The sequence below is a fragment of the Falco rusticolus genome, chromosome 4 (assembly GCF_015220075.1).
Source record: "Falco rusticolus isolate bFalRus1 chromosome 4, bFalRus1.pri, whole genome shotgun sequence".
Taxonomy (NCBI): domain Eukaryota; kingdom Metazoa; phylum Chordata; class Aves; order Falconiformes; family Falconidae; genus Falco; species Falco rusticolus.
In genome coordinates this window covers 13474848-13494435 of record NC_051190.1, presented here as the reverse complement: position 1 = coordinate 13494435, position 19588 = coordinate 13474848, and the positions used below count along the sequence as shown (strand labels likewise).

Genomic DNA, 19588 nt, shown 5'->3' with positions numbered 1-19588 from the left:
CTGCGGCGCGGACACGCGTGGGAGCGCGGGGCATGCTTTATTTACACAGAGCAAGACACGGAGGAAGGGGCACCGCACCCCAGGGACCTTCCACGGCCCGGGAGCCACCTCAGCCCCGGGGTCTCCCCCCCCCCGGCATGCGAGCCCGGTGCCATGGCGTGGCTCAGACACACACGTTGGTCCCCGGAGACCCTCACCAGAGCTGCGCCAGCGCTGCCCTACAGGGCCCGGCTGCAGAGCTCCAGCCCTCATGGAGCCCACCCATCCCCGCTCATTTCTTCTTCTTCTCCTGCGTGCTGGTAAACCAGGAGTCCAGCAGCTTCTTGCTGTAGTAGAGCTGCCAGCCATGCACCTGGGCAGCCACCACCACCACCAGGTACATGACAGAGACGGCTGAGAAGCCGAAGATGAAGCGGTAAGCTTTGCCATGGCGGTAGAGCTGCTGCGCCATGGGGAACATCTCCATGGCCCCGTAGATGAGAGGAGCCACAGAGAAGAGGCCGGTGCTGATCATGGAGAGTACCAGGTAGCTGATGTTGTTTCGGGGGAAGGACAGGAGGCCCAGGAGGGAGGGCAGGATGCTGAGCAGGTAGGGGTACTCCCACTGGTAGGGCATGGCCACCTGGTCGTGGGGCAGCAGCTTGAGGTGCCCTACACACATCTGGGCCAGCAGCAGCAGCCAGATGCCCACATGCGTGTAGATCAGTTTCTTGATCTCTGTCTTGAGGGCCACGCTGCGGAAAGAGCACAGGGCTGTCAGGGCCTGTTGGGGGGGAACGCGGGCCATCCTTGGAGCCCTGGGGGAGGCCGCGGGGGCCCCGCAGTGGCGGGACACCTACCTCATCTGGTAGTGAGAGGCCACGCGCTCACGGTGCTGGAAGTCGCTGCCATCGGTGCCGGCAGCGCGGGGACCCCCGCGGGAGGCCATGGCACTATCCTGGGGAGGCAGAACGTGAGGCGAGAGCAGGCCTCCCCCGACGTTCCCTGCGGGAGACCCGCCTGCAGCCGCAAGCTGAAGCCCCCCGGGGAGCCTCCCCGGGCCTCCCCTCCCGCAGTGACAGACCACCGTGACAGCCGCGGAACTCCCTTCCCGTGACTGCCCTGCGCCCGCCCGACCCCCCGGGGCAGGCTCCCGGGCACCCACGCAGGTGACACCCCCGGGGCCCCCTCCCCGCCGGCCCGGTCCGCCGCGGGCGCCGCACCCCACCTGCTAGCGGGACACTCTGCCTACACTTCCGCCTATCTATGGTCGCGACCGCCGGCTCTGAAAGCCTGGGTGGCCGCTCTGCGCTCCCGGAGGCCCGGCTCTATGGCCGCGGCGGCCGGCTTCCCCCTTGGTGCCGCCTGCGCGCAGGCGCAGCGCCGCCATGGCGGGCGGGGGCACGGCTGGGCGCGTGCTGGCGCGCGCGGGACAGGGGGCGCGCGCCGCGGGGTCAGCGGGGCGTGGGAGCGCGCGCGTGGGGCGCGAGGAGGCGGGGGGGGGGTTGGGGTGGCGGCACGCGGGGGCGCGCGTTCGTGGGGCCGCGGGGGCGCGCACGCGTGTGCATACGGGGCGCACGTCCCGGGGTGCGCGTGGGCACGCAGACGCGTGGGTGCGGGCGGCTTGCGGGGTTGTGCACGTGTGGGGCCAGGGAGGTTATGGGATGCGTGGGGGAGGGGAACAGGCGTGGGGCGCGCGTGCGTGAGCTGGGGGATCTGGGGGAGCATGAGGGTGCGGTGACAGCTGCAGGGGTGCACGGGGGGGGGCAGGGTGGTGGGGTGGGGGCCAGATCTGGGGACACGTGTAGGGCAGTGGGGACGCACAGGGTGGGGAACAGGGTAGGTAGCCTTGGGGGAGGGGGGATGTCCCACGCGGGTAGGTGGCTGGGGGAGGGTCCCACGCCACCCGTGCCCCCACAGCCCACTGCACTCGCCGCAGGTGGGGGCGGCCGCTGGGTGCCGAGGGGACGCTGGGGCTGCTGGAGGACGCCGTGGTGCACCGGGAAGGTACCGGGGGTGTGGGGGGGGACAGGACACGCTGGAGGGGGCAGCAGCAGGGGGGGCTGCACCCTGACCAGATGTCCCCTCACCAGGAGCCCTGCTGGCGCTGAGCAAGCCCCCTGGCCTGCCCGTCCTGGGTGAGTGTGGGATATGAGGGGCCAGGCGGGGGGGGCCCAGCAGGCACTGACCCCCCTCTGCAGGGTGCCCTGGGGAGCTGAGCCTGGCGGCACTGCTGCCGGCGCTGCGACGGCGCCTGGGCCTCCACGCTGAGCTCCACGTGGTGAAGGCTCCCGCCAGGTAGGGCTGAGGGGTGCTGCGGGGGTCAGGGGGTGCCTGCCCCTCCCCCAGGCCTCAAAGCTCCCATATCCTGCAGGGAGTGTTCTGGCCTTGTCCTCCTGTCCAGCTGCCACCGCACCACTGAGCAGCTCCAGCAGTTCTTTACTGACGCCCGCCGGAGGGGCCAGTACCCTGCCACGTACCGGTGAGTCCCCGGGACCCCGCCGTGCCAGGGCAGTGGGACCCATCCCCTCCTCACCCCCCCTCCCCTCCTCCCCGCAGTGCTGTCACCGTGGGAGTCCCAGCAGAGGTGGAGGGTGAGATCCGCACCGGGCTGTGCTGGCAGCAGCAGGGTGACACCGCCGTGGTAAGGGGGTGCTGGGGGGTAGCCTGGGGGGGGTGCCCCGCGGGGTGCTGAGGCCTGTGCTGCCGCAGGTGGTGCCAGTGCCGGCCCCAGGGCGCCGCAGCCTGGCCAGGAAGGAGGTGAAGAGCACCCTGACCCGCTACCGGGTGCTGGGCACTGCGGGGGGGCTGTGCCCTCCTCCAGCTCCAGCCCAAGACAGGTGAGTGACCACCCAACACCCACCACCTGCAACCCCACCACCGGCATGATCCCACCGCACTGCCCCCTCCATGCCTCCCCAGCCTTCCCGGAGCAGCTCCAGGTGCACCTGACGCTGCTGCTGTGTCCAGCGCTGGGCGACCATGAGCACTCGTCCCGTGTGGGCAGGGTGCTGGGGGTGCCCTTCCTCCTGCCCCCCACAGCCGCTCCGCCCCACACACAGGTACGTGGCCAGGGTGGGTGCTGGGGGGGGCTCAGCACGACCCCCGGGGACCCCGCTGAGCTGCCTCCTGCCCTGCTGCAGGTGCTGGACGAGGAGCTGCTGCACCGGCTGGGGCTGTCCCTGCAGCAGCTCCGCCGCCTTCCACTCCACCTGCACCTGCAGCAGCTGGCACTGCCCCAGGGCCCGCTCTGTGCCCCTCCGCCACCCCCATTCCTGCGCACCCTGCGCCGCCTGGGGCTGCCTGGGCATCAGGAGCCCTAGCACCTGCAGGGGAACCCCATCCCCACCCTGCTTCTCTGTGCTACCCCATTAAAGCCCCACCTGCCACCACTGTGGCTCAGCGCCCGTTTCTTTCCTTGGCACACAAGGGACACATTGCCCCTGTCCCCACGGCATCGCTGGGGGCACCAGCCCCTCCAAGCAGAGCCAGCGACAGCAGTGCTGCCACCACCCCCTGTGCCTGACCTGGTTCCCAGCGCTGGGGCACAGCCGTATCACCACTGCTGGGGCTTGGCTCTGTCTGGCAGGCACAACCGCAGGCAGGCGGGAGCGGAGGCACCGGTTCCTGCCTGCTCTCTGCCACCAGCAGCCCCGGTTTCTGCCCACAGCCCTGGCGCGGTGCAGCCCCAGCTGTGCCCTGCCACGCAAGGAGGGGCAGACCCAGATTCAATGTCACAGACGTTTATTGCAGCCCCCACGGAGGGTGGGCTGTGTGCCCCGACCCAGCGATGGGGTCTGGCTGAGGTGGGGGCGAGCTGGGGCTGCTGCACTGCTCCAGCTGTGAGGCACAGGGTGCTGTGTGGTGCGCTCCTGGATGGCCTTCAGTGTCACAGCTCTTCTGTGTCCCCCCTGGGAGCTGCTGCACGCCCCCTCCCTGCAGCAGGGCTTGGGTGGCACGGGGTCCGGATGCCAGGTGCCAGCTTGGGTGGGTGTCATACCCCGGCGGGAGGGGAGGAGGGGAGCTGGCCTGTGGGTCCCCAGGAGCTGGCTGGGGGCTCCCCGGGGTGGTGGGATGGGGACCCTGGCCAGGGGATGGACACTTGAGCTGCAGCAGAGCTGCCTGGGGTGGCCCGAGCAGGCAGCTGAGCTGCAGCAGCTCCCGGCGCAGCAGCGTGGGGACTGCAGGGGTGCTGGGCGGGCAGAGCCAGTGGGGCAGCGGCGGTTCCATCGCCCCAGGGGAACCAGCTTCTCCCACGCTGCTGCTGGGTGGGGAACCTGGCTGGCTCTGCCCCAGGGGCTGGGGGGCACGATGGGCTGGTGGGCAGCAGGTGCAGCAGTGGGGGGCTTGCCTTGGGATTGGGGCTTCCTCAGAGAGTGACCTTCCACCGTCAGCTTCAGCCCCACGGCCAGAGGCCTGGGCATGACCGCCTGTGGGGGGACATGGGTGGGAGTGGGGGCTCTGTGCCTGCAAGAGGCCTGCCCCCCAGCCCTCCCCAGCCTACCTCCTTGTAGATCAGCTCAAAGGCCCCAGTGGGGCAGGTGGGGTTGTCCTTGCGGTCAAGCACCACGCGCAGCGTGTCCCGCTGGACATTGGCGCAGAGTCGGCTGGTCACGACTGAGGAGGGGGCCATGGTGGGGCTGACGTTGATCTCCAGCAGCCAAGGCTGGTAATCTTCCCCAAAGGCAAAGTCAGCCCCATAGAGCTCGAAGCTGCCCTTGCGGGACCGTACGAGGTCTCGGGTGCTGCGCAGGGTGCCCACCACTGCCGCCTTCATGCCGGGCACCATCACCTGGTGCCAGACATCTGCCTGCCCAACCTGTGCCAAGTATGCCTGGAACTGCCGGCTGGACCAGATCCGGTCAGGGGGCAGCTGGGGGTGCTGGCTCCGCACTGACTTGAACTGCTTCTGGATGGAGACATTGCAGAGGTGCCGGGCGCTGGGGTGGGGAGAGCGGGGCTGTGTCAGTGGGGTACCAGGGCACTGGGGTGTGGGTGCCAGGGCAGGGGGCACTCACGGGTCCAGGCGGCGCAGGGAGAAGGGCTGGGAACAGAAGCGCAGGTAGCTCTCTCGGTAGAACCAGACAGTCAGTGGGTTCCAGTTGGTCACCAGGAACCATTGCCGGATGTCGAATTTGGTGCCGAAGATGAGCAGCAGCCGCTCCACGTACTTCTGCACCACCCAGCTACCCACCCGTGCTGAGGGTGCTCTGCAGCCCCCGCCAGCTCCAGCACCTCCTCCCAGCCGTGCTGTGCAGACGATGCCTGGGGACATGGTGACGGTGGGGGGCCCTGCACTTAGAAGGGAGCCTGTGCCCCACCCCCAGCTCCTCCTGGCCTTACCTCTGCCGCAGGATTTGGCACCAGGCTTGAGGATCCAGACGTTGCGGTCACCCTCCATGCCAAACTGGGGCAGTTGCTCTGCCAGGCAGCACAGCAGGGCCCGGCACTGCTCCCGCTGTGCCTCACTCAGCACCAGCCTGGCCCCCAAGCTGCGGGGGGGCATGGGGGGCTCAGCGCTGGTGCCACCACACTGTCCCCCCCATCCTGCTCAGCACTCACTGCACCACGTGGTAGTAGTCCCGCAGGAAGCGGTCCCAGTCGGCGTCCGTCATGCGGGGAGCTGAGGGGTCCCAGTCGATGTCCTGGTGCCCCAGGCTGGCCAGGTGCTGCCTGCAGACCTGCAGGGCCTCCTCCACCAGCTGGGGGGGCAGGAGGGACCCCGACCCTGCTGTGGATGGTACGGGGTGAGAGACATGGCTCCTGGCAACCTGCTGTGCCACCCTCAGGGCCAAAGCACAGAGCCTTACCATGGAGATGGGTGGTTGTGGGTGCATGGGGATGGGTGGGGGGTGAGGCAGAGCACCAGTAAGGTTGGCTGGCCTCAGGGTGCAGGGGGAGTCCCAAGCCACAGCCCCAAGCAGAAGCTCAGCCCCTAGACATGTCCTTGACCCTGAACTCCCATTGTTCCCCTCAGGTGCAGCTCCACACACTCACCTGGCCCCTCGCCAGCTTCAGGGGCTGCTCTGTCCCCTCCGGCACATCCCCCAGCCCTCTCCAGGGCCACTCTGAGCAGGCCTGCGAGCTGCTGTCAAGCGGAAATCCTCTGCAAGGTAGGGGGGCATCATCCCACCCCAGTCCTGCACAGGACACAGGGGGACCAGGAGCAGGGGTGGGGGGGACAGGAGGGCAACAGCCCTGGGGGGCTGTGCCAGCCCCAAGCTCACCGATGAAGGCTTGCCGCTCATCTGCAGCCCCCAGCCGGTAGCACCGGGGGAAGAAGGTGTCAGGGTCAGCTTGGTCGAACCAGGGCAGGTTTCGCAGGTTTTGACACAGCCCCTCCTGTTTGGAGAAAGGTAGCAGCCCCCGCTGGACCCCACCAGCCCTATTGCATCCCCCTCCCCAGGGGCTCCAGGCTCTCACCTTGGTGGTGAAGGCGCCTACCCCAGCGTAGTGGTTCACCACCTGGTCCTGCCGCAGCAGCCGGCAGTCAGTGCTGCAGCGGCTGGTCCAGATGAAGTTCGGCACCTGGTCCCGCACCAGGCAGGACTGTGGGAGGGAGGGAGCTGGGGTGAGGCACAGAGCCTCCATCCCACCCTCACCCCCTGCGCCAGGGGGTCCCAGAGGAAGGGTGCTGGGGGCTGCAGCAGAGCTCAGCTAACCATGAGGTCATGGATGCCATCAGGGTCCTCATCCCACTGCTCTTCCTCCTCCTCTTCCTCCTCCTCATTGGGTGGCCATGAGAAGCTCAGGGGCCCTGGGGTCCCCAGCAAAGGCTGTGCCTCATGGCATGGTGACCCCAGCTGCAGGTCCAGCACTGCCTCCCCCTGCTCAGCACCATCACTGCCTTCATCCTCCTCCTGCAGCCGCCTCTCCTGGCTGCCATGCTGCTGCTCTGGGCAGCTGCCCACCCTGCCCGTGCTGGGGAGCTTCCTCTCTACCCAGCCCCGGGCCCGCAGCAGGCTGCGCATGACGGGGTACGGGCCCTGCACTGTGAAGATCTTCTTCTCCTGGGGAGAGACCAGAGAGCTCAGCCTGCCCACCCCTGGTCCCTCCAGCTCAGCTCTTACACCTGAGCCACAAATGCAATAAATGTAAGTGCATGGCATCTTGGGGGGTGTGAAATCAGGCCCCTCACCTTGATGGCCCTCTCCACGCGCAGCCTGGCCCTCTTGAACTGATCAGGGTTGAGCAAGGGGTGGTGGCAGCTACGGTGGCCAGTGGTGGTGGCTGTTGCCTGCCCTGTGAGGCCAGTCCGTGACGCCAGCCCTGGCTGAGCCCGCTGACCCCAGGTTCCCAGCCCCACAGGGTGGGCAGGGAGGGGGAGCACGTGCCTACCTGCCTGCCTCTGCCTAACCGAGCTGGTGGTCCCCGACATGGCCTTCGCTGGCCTGCCAAGCTTCATGCTGGTGTCCCGGCTGCACTGCACAGGCCCTGAGATGCCCTGCTGTGCCCTTGTGCCCAGCCTGGCAGGCCAGGGGACAGCCGGGATGTCTTCTGCTCCAGCAACAGCCCCCCTAGCTGAGCGCTGACCCCAGCCATGGGCGCGGCGTGCCCGGGGCTGCTCTCTCTGTGGCATGGTCCCACGGCAGCCTGAGGGTGAGGGGGAACCCAGGGTGACTCTGCCTCCCCCGGGCACCAAGTGAGTTCCCTGTTCCTCACCCTGCTGGGAGCTGAGGTGAGGGTCCAGTGCAGAATGCAGCCCCCACAATACCAGCACTGCTATGGCAACCCACCGCACTGGCTCCACTGCTCCGAAGGGGGGAACAAAACACCAGACCCCCAGTGCCACGGGTGCAGCCCCCGCCGTGCCCGCGCCCCCACCCCCAGCCCAGCTCCCCACTCGAACCCCAGAACCCCCCCGACAAACCCTTTTGTGCCCACACCTGGAGACCCCCCCCAAGCCCCCTTTCAAACCCTTCCGTACCCACAGACACCCGTCACGCCCCGCCCCAGCCCTGCCCGCACCGTCGGGGCTGCCCCCCCGCCCCCGCGCTGTTTGCCGTTGCCATGGCGCCCGGCCCCGCCCCCCTGGTGCCGCGGGTCCCGCCGTTACAGCGGGATGAAGAAGGCGGAGGCGACGGTTACAGCAAACGAGACCGTTTAAAAAACGAGACGAGACAAGGGCAGCGACCGGAGCCGCTCTGCCGCAAGCGGGGGCTGCTCCCAGTTCGGCCGCCCGGCCCGGCGGGGGACAGGCGGGGCCCGGCCCGGCTGTCCTCAGCGGGGGGAGCGGGAGCAGGCGCAGGCACAGTGCCTGGCGGGCACAAGCGTCGGGGAGCCACGGGGTCCTGCACCACGGCCTAAAACTGAAAGACAAGAGAAGAAGATGCGTGGCCATCAGTCCCTGCCCACGGGCACTTCTCCAGCCCTCACCACCCTCCCTGGTGACAGGGAGAGAGGCCACTGCTCACGGAGAGCCCCACTCAGCTTCTCCTTCTGCTTCGCCTGTGGCACTGCACAGCCTGTCGCAAGCAGCCACCGGAAGGGCAGTGCTCCCCATGGCTGCTTCCACACCCCAAGTGCCTGTCTGGGGGTCTCAAAAGCTGGCACTTCACGAGCAAAAGGGTATGAGCACCCCTGGGCATCCTCCCCAGCATGCCCAAGAGGTTCCTTGGGCAGAATGTCACCACCATCCCCAAAGATGGGATGGAGAGGGCTCTGGGGACAAGGGCCATGTTGGGTTTGAGCCCCACACCCCAGTCCCAAAATGAGGAACCCGCCTTCTTCTGTTTCAGAGCCTCACATTCTTAAGAAACTCCTCTGCCACGATGCGGGCCCTGGCATTGACAGAGAGCTTCATCTCGCTGATCTCCTTGTCGATCTCCTCCATGAAGTGGATGACAAAGTCCACCAGCTTATGCTTGTACATCTGCTCTGTGTGGAAGTTTGTGATCAAGAAGCTGATGTCGTAGCCCTGGGGAAGAGAGAAGCACCCTGGGGATGAGCACCAAGGCCACTGACCACGCAATCCTACATCCCAGTCCAGCAGTGGGGAACCCCCAACCTCGATGCCAGGAGCAGAGCCAGGATCTGCCCTGCTCCCTCCCTGCCACCTCACCTCCACGGGCTTCCTGCGCAGGATGAAGAAGTTCTCAGCCCTCATCATCATGAAGCGCATGAATTTGTGGCACAAGATCTTCTCGATCTCGTCAGCCTGGGGAGAAGAAAGGGAAGTGAGGCTTCACCTGTGCCAGGCATGAGCTGCCCACCCGCTGCCCGTGCCCTCCACCTCACCTGTTCACTGCAACTGCTGACACGCACAGAGTTAATAGAGCCCTCGATGAGGACCTTCTCTTTCTCGTTCCTGCTGATGATCACTGGCTGCAACAGCAACTCTTTGCTGCTCCTGCAAGCAGAGGAAGGGCAGGACTGACTCAGAAGGATTTACTTGTCAGGAACAGGATGGGGAGCACACAAGTGGGGAGCCGCAGGGATCACAGAGATGCGGAGGTTTTGCTTCATGCTGCTACAACATGCTTTCTGCCTCCTTGAGGCGTCCATCCTTCAAGGCAGATCCCCGCTCCGTCACAAGCTAGATCCGAAATCCCTCGGCTCCCTGCGGGCATTAGCCCCGTGACTAAGGGGCAGCGGCCGGTGGGTGCAGAGGCCTGCCCCGCTGCGTCCGGGCTGCCCAGCAAACGGGCAGGGACCGGCCAACAGCCCCCAGGGTAGGCAGCCCTGCCGGAGCAGGGCTCCACCGGCGCCCCACCTCCCCCCCCCGTACCTGACTTCCACCTCGGGCTTGTTGTGCCGCTCCACCACCTGCGAGGAGAAGTTCTCCAGGCACAGCGCGGCCTGCAGCGTGGCGCGCACCGCGTTCAGGTACGGGCGCAGCGTGGCGGTCTGCGGGGACAGGGCGGCGTCAGCCCGCGGCCCGCCCCCGATCTGCAGCCCCCCGCCATCCCCGGCCCCCTCATCCCTCTCCGCCGCCCCCCGGCCCGGCCCGGCCCGGCCCCCCCCCGCCCTACCATGGTGGCGGCGGCGGTCCGGTCCCGACAGGAGGAAGTGGCTGGTCACCTGTTCCGGGATGCGCGGGACCTCCCACTGCGGCGGGAGGGGGGCGACGGGAGGCTTCTGCCCCTCGCCGAGAGCCTGGGCGGTGGCGGCGAGGCTTCTCTGCGGCACGGAGCAGGGACGCGACGGCGCTGAAAAGCGGGCGCGGTGGCGGTGGCCGTGGCGGCGGCAGGATCCCGCATGGTTCCCCCCGCGCCCCGCCGTGATTGGTACGGTCCTGTCATCGCTTCCATATTAGGGAAGGGAGATGGAGAGCGGGCCGGGCCAATGAACCGCAGGTGCAGGGCGCGGCTGCGCCAATGAGAGAGCGAGGGGCGGGGCTCCCGCCGCCAGTAGGGGCCGGAAGGGGCGCGCGGCCTAGGCCCGGCCTGGCCCCGCGGTGCCGCCCGCCCGCGGCCCACGCTGCTCCCGGCGTCCCGCGGCCTCCGCGGCGCTCCGGGGCAGCGCCCTGCGCCTTGTTCCCCTCAGCACCCCATGATCTCCCTTCCGGCTCCCCGTAACCCCCCGCTCCGCTCCTTTTCCTCTCAGCTTCCCCCGTAGCCCCCCGTGCCCGCCTCGGTGTCCCGTAGCCCCCCCCCCCCCCCCCCCCCCCCGGTGCCCGGTCCCCGCCGCCATGAGCGAGCTGAAGGACTGCCCGCTGCAGTTCCACGACTTCAAGTCGGTGGACCACGTGAAGGTGTGCCCCCGGTACACGGCTGTGCTGGCCCGCTCGGAGGACGACGGCATCGGCATCGAGGAGCTGGACACGCTGCAGCTGGAGCTGGAGACGCTGCTCTCCTCTGCCAGCCGCCGCCTCCGCGTCCTGGAAGCCGAGACCCAGGTGCCGGGACTGTGGCCGTAGGGTGGCTCCCCGTCCTGCTCCTTCCCACCAAGGGGCTGCCTCGAGTCCATCTGCCCAGCGCTGGGTGTGGGACCTGATGGGGCATCACTCTTTTCCAGATCCTGACGGATTGGCAGGATAAGAAGGGTGACCGGCGGTTCCTGAAGCTGAGCAAGGATCATGATGTGGGCACCTCTGTCAAACATGGGAAGCCCAAGAAGCAGAAGCTGGAGGGCAAAGGTGGCCATGGGACTGGGCCTGGCCCTGGCCGGCCCAAGTCCAAGAACCTTCAGCCCAAGATCCAGGAATACGAGTTCCAGGATGATCCCATTGATGTGCCCCGCATTCCCAAAAACGATGCTCCAAACAGGTGTGTGGGGGTTTGGGGGGCGTTGGGATCCTCCATCTCCTTCCTCACAGCACCTAGCTTGAAGACTGCTGCCAGCCCAAGGAAAGAGGTGCCCTGGGGGAAGGGATGTGTGTGTCAGCTCCCATGGGCTCCCTGCAGCTCTCCCTCACAGTTCATGCGTCCTCACAGGTTTTGGGCATCAGTGGAGCCATACTGTGCCGATCTCACCAATGAGGAGGTCAGAGTCCTGGAGGAGCTGCTCAAGCCGCCGGAGGATGAGGCTGAGCATTACAAGGTGAAAAACTCCTGAGCCCATCCCCAACCCTCCCTCCTCGTTTCCTCCCTGCCCTTCCAGCACCTCACAGCGAGTGTTCCCACCTGGGGATGATGCCATAGTGCTGGCAAGTTGGGAGGTGAGGTGGGGAGCTCTGGGAGCTGTGCCGAGCCCTGCTCTTGCAGATCCCACCGCTGGGGAAGCATTACTCCCAGCGCTGGGCCCAGGAGGACCTGCTGGAGGAACAGAAGGATGGTGCTCGGGCGGCAGCTGCTGCTGACAAAAAGAAAGGCGTTCTGGGGCCACTGACCGAGCTGGACACCAAAGGTGCCCTTGTCCCCCACCCACTTTTGCCTGGAGGGGCTGTGAGAACCCATGCCTGGCAGAGCCGAGCCCTGGCCGCTGGCCCCATGCCCCGGGGTAGAGGCTGCCCTGCCCTGCTGCTCATCTCTGTGTGTTTAGGGTTGGTTTTTTTTCCCCCCCTCCCACTTCCTCCCAGATGTTGATGCCCTCCTGAAGAAGTCGGAGGCCCAGCATGAGCAGCCGGAGGATGGGTGTCCCTTTGGGCCCCTGACGCAACGTCTCCTGCAGGCCCTCGTGGAGGTGAGGAACTCGGTGGAGCTGTGTGGCAGCCTGGCTCCGTGGGGCTGTGCTGTGGTGTGGCCCTGTGGGGCAGCACTGCTGTGGCCTGGCACTGTGACCCTTCCCTGATGCTCTGCCCGCTAGGAGAACATCATCTCCCCTGTTGAGGACTCCCCCATCCCTGAGATTGCCGGCAAGGACTCAGGAGCCGACGGTGCCAGCACATCTCCCCGCAGCCAGAACAAGCCCTTCAGGTGAGCAGCTGAGGTGGGCCCAGGGCTTGGTGCTGCCTGCGGGTACACCAAACGTGCTGGTGCTTTCCCAGCCCTGATGCGTTGTGGGGAGCAAAGGGCATGTGGTGGGCAGCAGCCGCTCTCTGTACTGGCAGTGTTCCCCACACCAAGTCGCTGGAGGGGCGGATCAAGGAGGAACTGGTGGCCCAGGGCCTGCTGGAGTCGGAGGACCGGCCGGCTGAGGACTCGGAGGATGAGGTGCTGGCCGAGTTGCGCAAGAGGCAGGCAGAGCTGAAGGCCCTGAGCGCACACAACCGCGCCAAGAAGCATGAGTTGCTGCGGTGAGAGCAGGCTGGGACGGGTGCAGGTGGTGGGCTGCTGTGCAGGGACTTACACTCCCATGTGCCCGCTCCCCAGGTTGGCCAAGGAGGAGCTGCATCGGCAGGAGCTGCGGCAGCGTGTCCGCATGGCCGACAACGAGGTGATGGATGCCTTCCGCAAGATCATGGCTGCCCGGCAGAAGAAGCGCACACCCACCAAGAAGGAGAAGGACCAGGCCTGGAAGACCCTGAAGGAGCGGGAGAGCATCCTCAAGCTGCTGGATGGGTAGTGGGGGCTGAGGACCCCTGTCTGCCATGGACCTCAGCTACAGGGGTGGTGGCCATGGCCCAGTCACCCCCAGACTGCCAGCATGCCTGCAGCCTCCCAGCATGGGATTGAAGGGGCGCAGCCCCCGCACACCCTGGTCCTGCTCTGTCTGCCCAGCTGGGTGATGGGTCCCGGCTGCTGTCCCCTCCCTGCATGGGACTGTCACTGACACAAGCTGGGGACCCTGTGCAGGTGCGGGGGTTCCCTGCGGGGAATGGCCCCTCCTGGCCCGCAGCTTCTGCTCCCGTGTACCCCCAGCACTCTCCCTGTTCTCCTGGGAAGGTGACATCAGCCAGGCAGGGGGTGGATGTGGTGGCTGCTGTGAGGCGGCTCCCACCGTCCCCTGTCCCTCCCCACGGCCCCTGAGGCGGGGTCCCGGCCCCCACGGCGTGGGCTGGGGTGGGTGGGGAGGGGAAGGGGCCGGGGGGGGCGGCCGGGCTCTCTGTGTACCAGTGGTTTCCGCTGCCACATGTGTGGGCAATAAAAGCAGCCCGGTGCAGGCGCTGGTGTGGTGGCCTCGGGGACGGCGGGGCGCGGGGACAGCTCTGCCGTGGGGCGGGGTGTGTGTGAGCTGGGGTCCTGCTGGGGCGGGGGGTGGCTGTCTGTCCTGCAGCCCGCGGGGCGCCTGCCCCACATGTGTCCCCAAAGGACCCACTCGCGCCTCGGCCACAGGTACGCGGCCCTCGGCCCTCCTGCGCGCCCCGCGGTCACGCGTGTCCCCCCGCGCCCCGCCGCGCCGTTCCATTGGCGGCGGGCGGGGCTGGCCACGCCCCTCCCCGTGACGTCAGGGCTGGCCGGCGGCGCCGCGCCGGGAGGAGTCGCCGCTGCTCCGCGCGGGGCCGGGGCCGGGGCCGCCGCAGCGCCGTCGGTAAGGGCCGGGCGGGGCGGGGGCGGCGCGCCCACGCGCGGGGCCGGTGCCCACGCGCGAGCCCGACCGGCGGCGGCGGGGTGCGCAGCCCCGCTCCTACGCGTGTCCCACCCGGCGCGGCTGTGGCGGCTGGCGCGCGTGCGGGGGTCGTGGGTGGCGACCCTCACACACGCCCACGCGTGCGCCTCTGCCCCTCCCCCGGCGCGCCCGGCCCGCGCCCGGGCAACGGGAGGGACCCAGCGTGTGTCCCCCGTGGGGCACCCCACGCCAAGACTGCGTGGGGCGGGGGGTGGGTGGCTGTGGGGCTGGAGCAAAGGCGGGGAGCTTGTCCCTATCACCGCACGACCATCGCCATCGACCACGTCCCCTTGTCCCCGTGGCCCCTCACCCCGCGGCCACAGTGCCCCCGTCCCCCCCCAGCACACTGACACCCTGTCGCCACTCGTGTCACAGGTGGGAGTGGGTGGCCCCCGCGGGGCACCATGCCGCTGGGGCAGGATGGGCCCAGCTGGAAGAAGAGGACCGAGGACATTCGGCGCATCTACGACTTCCGAGAGGTCCTGGGCACGTGAGTTGCAGGCGGGAACGCGCCGCTGGCACCCACTCGTGGCGCTGGATTCGCCAAAACCACCGTGTGCAACCGTGCCAGCTCCGGCACTGGCCCGAGGCGGGGGCCGCCGCTGGGCTGGCACCCCAGGGACCTGCCGTGGGGTGCAGGCGGGGGTCTGCGGTGCCACCTGCCCCGCCGACCGCCTGCCCCCGGCGCTGCCCCCCCAGCCCTCCGATGCCGGCTGCCGCACCGAGGGGGCCGGGCAGGGGTCCCCTGGCTGGCACAGGGGTCCTGGCGGTGCCCGGAGCACCCTAAGGCTCTTAGGCTGGATTAGCGGTTAATTACAGCAAGGCTTAGGGCCTGGCAGGGCGCAGGCACGCTGCCCGCCACCTGCCCCGTCAGGGCGCGGCCGATGGCTCCCGCCGGGCACCCTGGCCTTCGGGTGGCCCCCGTGCCCCCAGCCGGAGTGGCCCTGCTCGCCCTGGGTGCCACAGGGCATGGGGCTGCCGAAACCCACCTGGGGGCTCATCCCTGGCATGGCTCAGCCCCCGCTGCCACGGCCTCGCCCTGCCTGGTAAGGGGACAGTGTGGCCGTGCCGGGGGGGTCGGGCACTCCATCCCTGCAGGGCCGTGTCCGGCTGTCCTGGCGGGCGGCTCCCACTCGTTTTTCGCCTATAAATAGCTGAACTTTCTGCCTGTCACCATGGCAATCGTGGCACAGCGATGGTGGCTCTGGCCGGCGGCACCCCTGCCCTGCTCACCCCTCGCCCCCCCAGGGGGGCCTTCTCCGAGGTGGTCCTGGCAGAGGAGAAGGCGACGCAGAAGCTGGTGGCCATCAAGTGCATCGCCAAGAAGGCGCTGGAGGGGAAGGAGACCAGCATCGAGAACGAGATTGCCGTCCTCCACAAGTAGGGGCTGTCCCAGCACCAGGGTTGGGGGGGTCCTGCTCTGCACCCCCTGCCCAGCACCCGGCACAGCTCCCCGCTGCCAGCACCCGGTGACGGGTGTTACTGGCAGTGCCCAAAATAGCCAGTGGCGCGTGACGCCCTGCGGGCCGAGCCTGGCGGCTCCCTGTCCAATGGGGGGCCAGGGTGGGGGCAGCTGGGAGACCCCCTCACGCCCCCCATGCTTCCCCCCCCCCAGGATCAAGCACCCCAACATCGTGGCCTTGGATGACATCTATGAGAGCAGCACCCACCTCTACCTCATCATGCAGCTGTGAGTGACGTTGGGGGGGGTCCAGAGTGGTGCGGGGGGGTTGTGCTGACTGGCACTACCCGTCCCCGCAGGGTCTCGGGGGGGGAGCTCTTCGACCGCATCGTGGAGAAGGGCTTCTACACCGAGCGGGATGCCAGCACCCTGATCCGGCAGATCCTTGATGCTGTCAAGTACCTGCACGACATGGGCATTGTCCACCGTGACCTGAAGGTAAGTGGGTGGGGGACATGCACATGCACAGCCCCCTGTCATGCTGGTGGGGAAGGGGACCTCGGTGTCACCCCTCCCTGACCACCCCCTCCGCGCAGCCCGAGAACCTGCTCTATTACAGCGTGGACGAGGACTCCAAGATCATGATCAGTGATTTTGGGCTGTCAAAGATTGAGGGCTGCGGCAGCGTCATGTCCACAGCCTGTGGCACCCCCGGCTACGTGGGTGAGCTCCTGCCACAGGCTGCCACCACCCTGGGTGTTGGGGTCCTTCCCCCAGGGTTGGAGTCCCCCCTCACCCCTGCCATCCCCCCCAGCCCCTGAGGTGCTGGCACAGAAGCCCTACAGCAAGGCAGTGGATTGCTGGTCCATCGGGGTCATCGCCTACATCCTGTATGTACCAACCCCCTCTCCCCCTCCCCTCCTCTCCCCTGGCCACCTGGGGCCAGCATCCCCCTCCCTACCACCCCCCCAGGCTCTGCGGGTACCCCCCTTTCTACGATGAGAACGATGCGAAGCTCTTCGAGCAGATCCTGCAGGCTGAGTACGAGTTTGACTCGCCCTACTGGGATGATATCTCGGACTCCGGTGAGCTGGGACCACCAGGGTGGTGGGGGCTGGGATGCCGGCATGGTGTCATGGCAGCTGGCACAGGAGCTCACAGCTGTTCCGTGCCCCATCCCAGCCAAGGACTTCATCCAGCACTTGATGGAGAAGGACCCCGGCAAGCGCTTCACCTGCGAGCAAGCCCTGCAGCATCCCTGGTATGGGGGGCACCTGCTGCTGTCTGCCCCCCTCCCTGGCTCACCCCATGGCAGCCGTGGGGCAGGGGACCCCCCCGCTGACCCCCCTCCCACCCCAGGATTGCCGGGGACACGGCCCTGGACAAGAACATCCACCAGTCGGTGAGCGAGCAGATCAAGAAGAACTTTGCAAAAAGCAAGTGGAAGGTGAGCGTGGGGTGCTAGGGTGGCGCAGGGGGTGTTGAGGGGGTGCAGGACCCCCCCCCCCCCCCCAGGCACCTCGTGCCAGGTGATGGATACCATGGGGTTGGCAGCAAGCTTTCAACGCCACGGCGGTGGTGAGACACATGAGGAAGCTGCAGCTGGGAACCAGCCAGGAGGGCCCCGGGCAGATGACTCCCACCAGCCCCGGCGAGCGGCTTATGGGGAGCACCAGCAATGGTGAGCTCTGGCCCCCCACCCCCCGACCCCCCAGCCCTAGGGCTGACCCCAGGCCCTCACCCCGCTCCTTCCCACAGGGTCGGACTGTAGGTGCCTGCCCCTGAGCAGAGCTCAGCGCCTCCCACCGGACTGAGCGTGGCCCCACACGGCCACATCCTGGGGGGTGGGGGGGCAGGGGGGCAGGGGGGGGCCGCCCTCCCATGGGCACAGTGTGAGGTGAGGGGCCCTGCAGTGCTGGAGGTGGGGGGGTGGTGTGGGGGGCACCCTGCCCTGCTCGCATGGGTGTGTGGGGCTGCCCCCTGCCACAGGCTCGCAGCAGAGCCCTGCATGGGGGCAGCCCTCAGGAAGCACCCCCCCCCCCATCCCCCCCGAGCTCAGGGCTGCGTTCTGGGCCCCCTCCCACACCCTCTCCCTCCCCCCCATGCCTGTCCTGGCACTGCCCCACACCCCCCCCAGCATGCTCAAGGAGAATTTTCCAAATGGATGTTTCTATTTTATTGCTTGTAATAAAGGCAAGAGGCCAACACCGCTTGGCTTGGCTCTGCCCTGGGTGGGCTGGACACAGCCCCGACCACCCCCAGCCCCACTGGCCAGGGCAGCAGCCCCTGCCAGGCACACAGTGGGCAGGGGACAGGCAGCTGCCTACACCCCTGTCCATCCCCAGCTGGGAGCAGGCACAGGGATCCCCCGGCTCTTTCCCTCCTGGGGTGTCCCTAGCGGGTCGTGTCCCCACATCTGTCCTGGCCTCGGCCCCCCGGGGCCCGATCCTGGCTGCCAGCCGGCTCCTGGCCCTTGCGGAGGTCAGCACAGAAGAGGACCTGGCATGGGGAGGCATGACAGGGCTGGGGTTGGGGGCGAGGGCTGAGCCCCGGGTGCCCAGGAGCAGGGTACTCACTGCCTGTGCCCAGCCGGCGCGGGGGCCCCACAGCCCTCGGAAGAAGTCACCTGCAGAGAGAGGGCAAGTGCCAGCTCCAGGAGTACCATCCCCATGGGTCCTGTAGGGGGGCCCAGCCCCATCCTCACCGATCTCTTGGTGGGCCCGGGGGCTCAGGCTCCTGCCACCCAGCGCCATGCCGTAGCGCTGCCGGGCAATGCGCCAGACGTGGGTGTCCACCGGCACGGCCTCTGCCTTGTCCAGCGCCATCAGGCAGACGCAGTCAGCAACCTGCGGCCGGGCAGCACCATCAGCCCCCACCACCAGCCCCACTCCCTGTCCTCCTCCGCCCTGGCACCCACCTTAGTGCCCACGCCGGGCAGGGTGCACAGCACCCTCCTGGCCTCAGCGTAGGGCACGGTACGCAGCTGGCGCAGCCCCTCAGCCCCGAGCCCTTCAGCCACGGCCCGCGCTGTCCCGCTGACAAACTTGGCCCGGTACCCAAAGCCCAGTGCCCGCAGCCGGGCCTCAGCGTCAGTGCCTGTGGAGGGGCAGCGGCGGGACACAAGTGGGCACAGGTGAGGCCACAGCATGGTGGCAGTGGTGGGGCGATGGCGGACCTGTGAGCGCTGAGAGGGAGGGGAAGGCGTGAAAGGGCCGGGCGTCGAGGCGGCAGAGGCGTCGGCCGAAGGTGCGGCAGAGGCGCTCGATCATGCCGGTGATGCGGGAGACATGGTTGTTGGAGGTGCAGATGAAGGAGAGGAGGCACTCCACGGGGTCCTGCCGCAGCACCCGCACCCCTGCCGGCGGGACATGGTGAGGGGACGCGGGGCGGGTGCCGTAGCCACCCCCGTGGGGCCACCTCACCTGGGAAGTCAGCAGCCACCTTGCGGAACAGGGGGTCGGCAGCCCCCCAGGCACGGTACAGGGCTGGAAGCCCCACGTCCAGCTGGAAGTAGTCACGCAGGATCTGGTCCGTCTCGGCATCGCCCGGCTTGGCTGCCCCGGCGGGACCCCCCTCCTCATCCCCCTCCTCGCCGTACAGCGTGTACCAGAGCCGGTCCTGCTCCTGCCGCAGCGTCCAGACGCGCCCCTCCAGCACGCCGGTCCAGGCCCCCGGGCTGCTCTGCCACCACCTGCGGCACACGGGCCGTCGGGGCCGGGCCAGGTCCCGCCGGGGCGGGCTGGGGCCGCCCCCCGCGCTGCTCACCGGAACGTTTGCCCCGACGCCAGCACCAGGTCCAGGCGCAGCTCGGCCGACGGGCAGGGCAGGCAGCGCCACAGCGCCGGGCAGGCGGCCGGCGAGTCCCGCAGCTGCATGGGGGCCGGGTGGCGCAGGGGCCGGCCGCCTCCGGTCAGGCCCCTATTAGACCTCTACCCCAGAGCCCCCCACAGACAGCCCCCCACCCCGCCAGCCCCACAGCCCCCGCCTCGGTCCCCCAGAGCCCCCTCAGCCAGCCCATACCCAGGTCAGCCCCCTACCCCGCCAGCCCCTACACAGCCGCACAGCCCCCGCCCCACGGAGCCCCTCCATACCCAGGTCAGCCCCCCAGGCCTCGCCCTGCAGCCCCCGCCCCACGGAGCCCCCCCAGCTACCCCCGAGCCAGGCCGGGCCCCCCAGCCCCCTACCCCGCCCGCCCCCGCCGCTCCCCACCATAGAGTGCCCCTCCACGCAGGCAGAGCGCCCGCCCCCGCCCCGCCGGCGACGCTCTGTCCCCACTTCCGGCCGCGGCCCGGAAACGCGGCCCGGCGGCGCCCGCCCCACTCCCGCCCCCCGCCCGCA

General features: G+C 68.6%; 7 protein-coding genes across 12 annotated transcripts; 3 read left to right on the top strand and 4 right to left on the bottom strand.

The window, feature by feature from the left end:
- Positions 1 to 18: 18 nt before the first annotated feature.
- On the bottom strand, positions 19 to 1338 carry JAGN1 (jagunal homolog 1). Of its 2 annotated transcripts, none has more exons than XM_037385463.1 (3): positions 1208 to 1338; positions 840 to 937; positions 19 to 734 (listed from the first exon to the last, which is right to left on the bottom strand). In XM_037385463.1, the coding sequence occupies exons 2-3, from the start codon at positions 926 to 928 to the stop codon at positions 272 to 274; spliced, it is 552 nt and encodes a 183-aa protein (XP_037241360.1). In that variant the 5' UTR covers positions 929 to 937; positions 1208 to 1338; the 3' UTR covers positions 19 to 271. The 2 variants fall into 2 exon arrangements, with proteins under 2 accessions (XP_037241360.1, XP_037241361.1); XM_037385464.1 differs by lacking the exon at positions 1208 to 1338 and adding an exon at positions 1145 to 1162.
- A 14-nt stretch (positions 1339 to 1352) lies between these two features.
- On the top strand, positions 1353 to 3371 carry RPUSD3 (RNA pseudouridine synthase D3). Its single transcript, XM_037385462.1, is given in 10 exon segments — positions 1353 to 1432; positions 1919 to 1986; positions 2073 to 2117; positions 2181 to 2277; positions 2354 to 2461; positions 2539 to 2623; positions 2692 to 2781; positions 2783 to 2819; positions 2902 to 3041; positions 3123 to 3371. Coding segments are annotated over 10 exon segments (915 nt in total). The 5' UTR covers positions 1353 to 1367; the 3' UTR covers positions 3303 to 3371.
- Positions 3372 to 3706: 335 nt separating this feature from the next.
- LOC119147020 (tubulin monoglycylase TTLL3) lies at positions 3707 to 7790 on the bottom strand. Its single transcript, XM_037385460.1, is given in 11 exon segments — positions 3707 to 4409; positions 4484 to 4919; positions 4998 to 5471; positions 5542 to 5710; positions 5977 to 6058; positions 6060 to 6085; positions 6207 to 6321; positions 6403 to 6528; positions 6642 to 6989; positions 7118 to 7221; positions 7318 to 7790. Coding segments are annotated over 11 exon segments (2817 nt in total). The 5' UTR covers positions 7559 to 7790; the 3' UTR covers positions 3707 to 3713.
- A 273-nt stretch (positions 7791 to 8063) lies between these two features.
- ARPC4 (actin related protein 2/3 complex subunit 4) lies at positions 8064 to 10151 on the bottom strand. The gene is made up of 6 exons (XM_037385465.1): positions 9951 to 10151; positions 9707 to 9825; positions 9217 to 9328; positions 9041 to 9136; positions 8726 to 8896; positions 8064 to 8288 (listed from the first exon to the last, which is right to left on the bottom strand). The coding sequence occupies exons 1-6, from the start codon at positions 9951 to 9953 to the stop codon at positions 8283 to 8285; spliced, it is 507 nt and encodes a 168-aa protein (XP_037241362.1). The 5' UTR covers positions 9954 to 10151; the 3' UTR covers positions 8064 to 8282.
- Positions 10152 to 10300: 149 nt separating this feature from the next.
- On the top strand, positions 10301 to 13404 carry TADA3 (transcriptional adaptor 3). The gene is made up of 8 exons (XM_037385461.1): positions 10301 to 10816; positions 10936 to 11186; positions 11355 to 11460; positions 11625 to 11766; positions 11939 to 12042; positions 12166 to 12275; positions 12410 to 12595; positions 12672 to 13404. The coding sequence occupies exons 1-8, from the start codon at positions 10610 to 10612 to the stop codon at positions 12862 to 12864; spliced, it is 1299 nt and encodes a 432-aa protein (XP_037241358.1). The 5' UTR covers positions 10301 to 10609; the 3' UTR covers positions 12865 to 13404.
- A 95-nt stretch (positions 13405 to 13499) lies between these two features.
- Positions 13500 to 17136, top strand: CAMK1 (calcium/calmodulin dependent protein kinase I). Of its 3 annotated transcripts, none has more exons than XR_005104072.1 (12): positions 13500 to 13770; positions 14224 to 14338; positions 15042 to 15228; positions 15464 to 15538; positions 15610 to 15748; positions 15847 to 15973; positions 16065 to 16140; positions 16223 to 16335; positions 16433 to 16511; positions 16610 to 16697; positions 16809 to 16931; positions 17009 to 17136. XR_005104072.1 is itself a non-coding variant. In XM_037386688.1 (12 exons), the coding sequence occupies exons 1-12, from the start codon at positions 13537 to 13539 to the stop codon at positions 17062 to 17064; spliced, it is 1416 nt and encodes a 471-aa protein (XP_037242585.1). In that variant the 5' UTR covers positions 13500 to 13536; the 3' UTR covers positions 17065 to 17136. The 3 variants fall into 3 exon arrangements, 2 of the variants coding, with proteins under 2 accessions (XP_037242585.1, XP_037242588.1); XM_037386688.1 differs by having other exon boundaries at positions 16805 to 16931; XM_037386691.1 differs by having other exon boundaries at positions 13676 to 13770; positions 15097 to 15228; positions 16805 to 16931.
- Positions 17137 to 17246: 110 nt separating this feature from the next.
- Positions 17247 to 19503, bottom strand: OGG1 (8-oxoguanine DNA glycosylase). 3 transcript variants are annotated; one of them, XM_037386693.1, is made up of 7 exons: positions 19460 to 19503; positions 19016 to 19119; positions 18673 to 18941; positions 18426 to 18605; positions 18168 to 18346; positions 17827 to 17876; positions 17247 to 17749 (listed from the first exon to the last, which is right to left on the bottom strand). In XM_037386693.1, the coding sequence occupies exons 1-7, from the start codon at positions 19460 to 19462 to the stop codon at positions 17272 to 17274; spliced, it is 1263 nt and encodes a 420-aa protein (XP_037242590.1). In that variant the 5' UTR covers positions 19463 to 19503; the 3' UTR covers positions 17247 to 17271. The 3 variants fall into 3 exon arrangements, with proteins under 3 accessions (XP_037242590.1, XP_037242589.1, XP_037242591.1); XM_037386692.1 differs by having other exon boundaries at positions 19016 to 19154; positions 19460 to 19500; XM_037386694.1 differs by lacking the exon at positions 19460 to 19503 and adding an exon at positions 17955 to 18096 and having other exon boundaries at positions 17533 to 17749; positions 19016 to 19200.
- Positions 19504 to 19588: the final 85 nt, after the last annotated feature.

What these genes read in the sequence shown, in the direction of transcription:
- JAGN1 (XM_037385463.1), bottom strand. Translation starts at nt 928, where the DNA reads ATGGCCTCCCGCGGGGGTCCCCGCGCTGCCGGCACCGATGGCAGCGAC. An exon ending in GCCTCTCACTACCAGATGAG is followed by an intron (nt 735 to 839) that starts GTAGGTGTCCCG and finishes CTCTTTCCGCAG; the next exon opens with CGTGGCCCTCAAGACAGAGA.
- TADA3 (XM_037385461.1), top strand. Translation starts at nt 10,610, where the DNA reads ATGAGCGAGCTGAAGGACTGCCCGCTGCAGTTCCACGACTTCAAGTCG. An exon ending in ATGAGGCTGAGCATTACAAG is followed by an intron (nt 11,461 to 11,624) that starts GTGAAAAACTCC and finishes CTGCTCTTGCAG; the next exon opens with ATCCCACCGCTGGGGAAGCA. An exon ending in TCCTGCAGGCCCTCGTGGAG is followed by an intron (nt 12,043 to 12,165) that starts GTGAGGAACTCG and finishes TCTGCCCGCTAG; the next exon opens with GAGAACATCATCTCCCCTGT.
- CAMK1 (XM_037386688.1), top strand. Translation starts at nt 13,537, where the DNA reads ATGTGTCCCCAAAGGACCCACTCGCGCCTCGGCCACAGGTACGCGGCC. An exon ending in TGGCACCCCCGGCTACGTGG is followed by an intron (nt 15,974 to 16,064) that starts GTGAGCTCCTGC and finishes CATCCCCCCCAG; the next exon opens with CCCCTGAGGTGCTGGCACAG. An exon ending in CAAGCCCTGCAGCATCCCTG is followed by an intron (nt 16,512 to 16,609) that starts GTATGGGGGGCA and finishes CTCCCACCCCAG; the next exon opens with GATTGCCGGGGACACGGCCC.
- OGG1 (XM_037386692.1), bottom strand. Translation starts at nt 19,125, where the DNA reads ATGCAGCTGCGGGACTCGCCGGCCGCCTGCCCGGCGCTGTGGCGCTGC. An exon ending in GCGTCGGGGCAAACGTTCCG is followed by an intron (nt 18,942 to 19,015) that starts GTGAGCAGCGCG and finishes CGTGTGCCGCAG; the next exon opens with GTGGTGGCAGAGCAGCCCGG. An exon ending in GGTGGCTGCTGACTTCCCAG is followed by an intron (nt 18,606 to 18,672) that starts GTGAGGTGGCCC and finishes TCCCGCCGGCAG; the next exon opens with GGGTGCGGGTGCTGCGGCAG.
- ARPC4 (XM_037385465.1), bottom strand. An exon ending in AAGCCCGAGGTGGAAGTCAG is followed by an intron (nt 9,329 to 9,706) that starts GTACGGGGGGGG and finishes CTCTGCTTGCAG; the next exon opens with GAGCAGCAAAGAGTTGCTGT. An exon ending in TGCGCAGGAAGCCCGTGGAG is followed by an intron (nt 8,897 to 9,040) that starts GTGAGGTGGCAG and finishes TCTCTTCCCCAG; the next exon opens with GGCTACGACATCAGCTTCTT.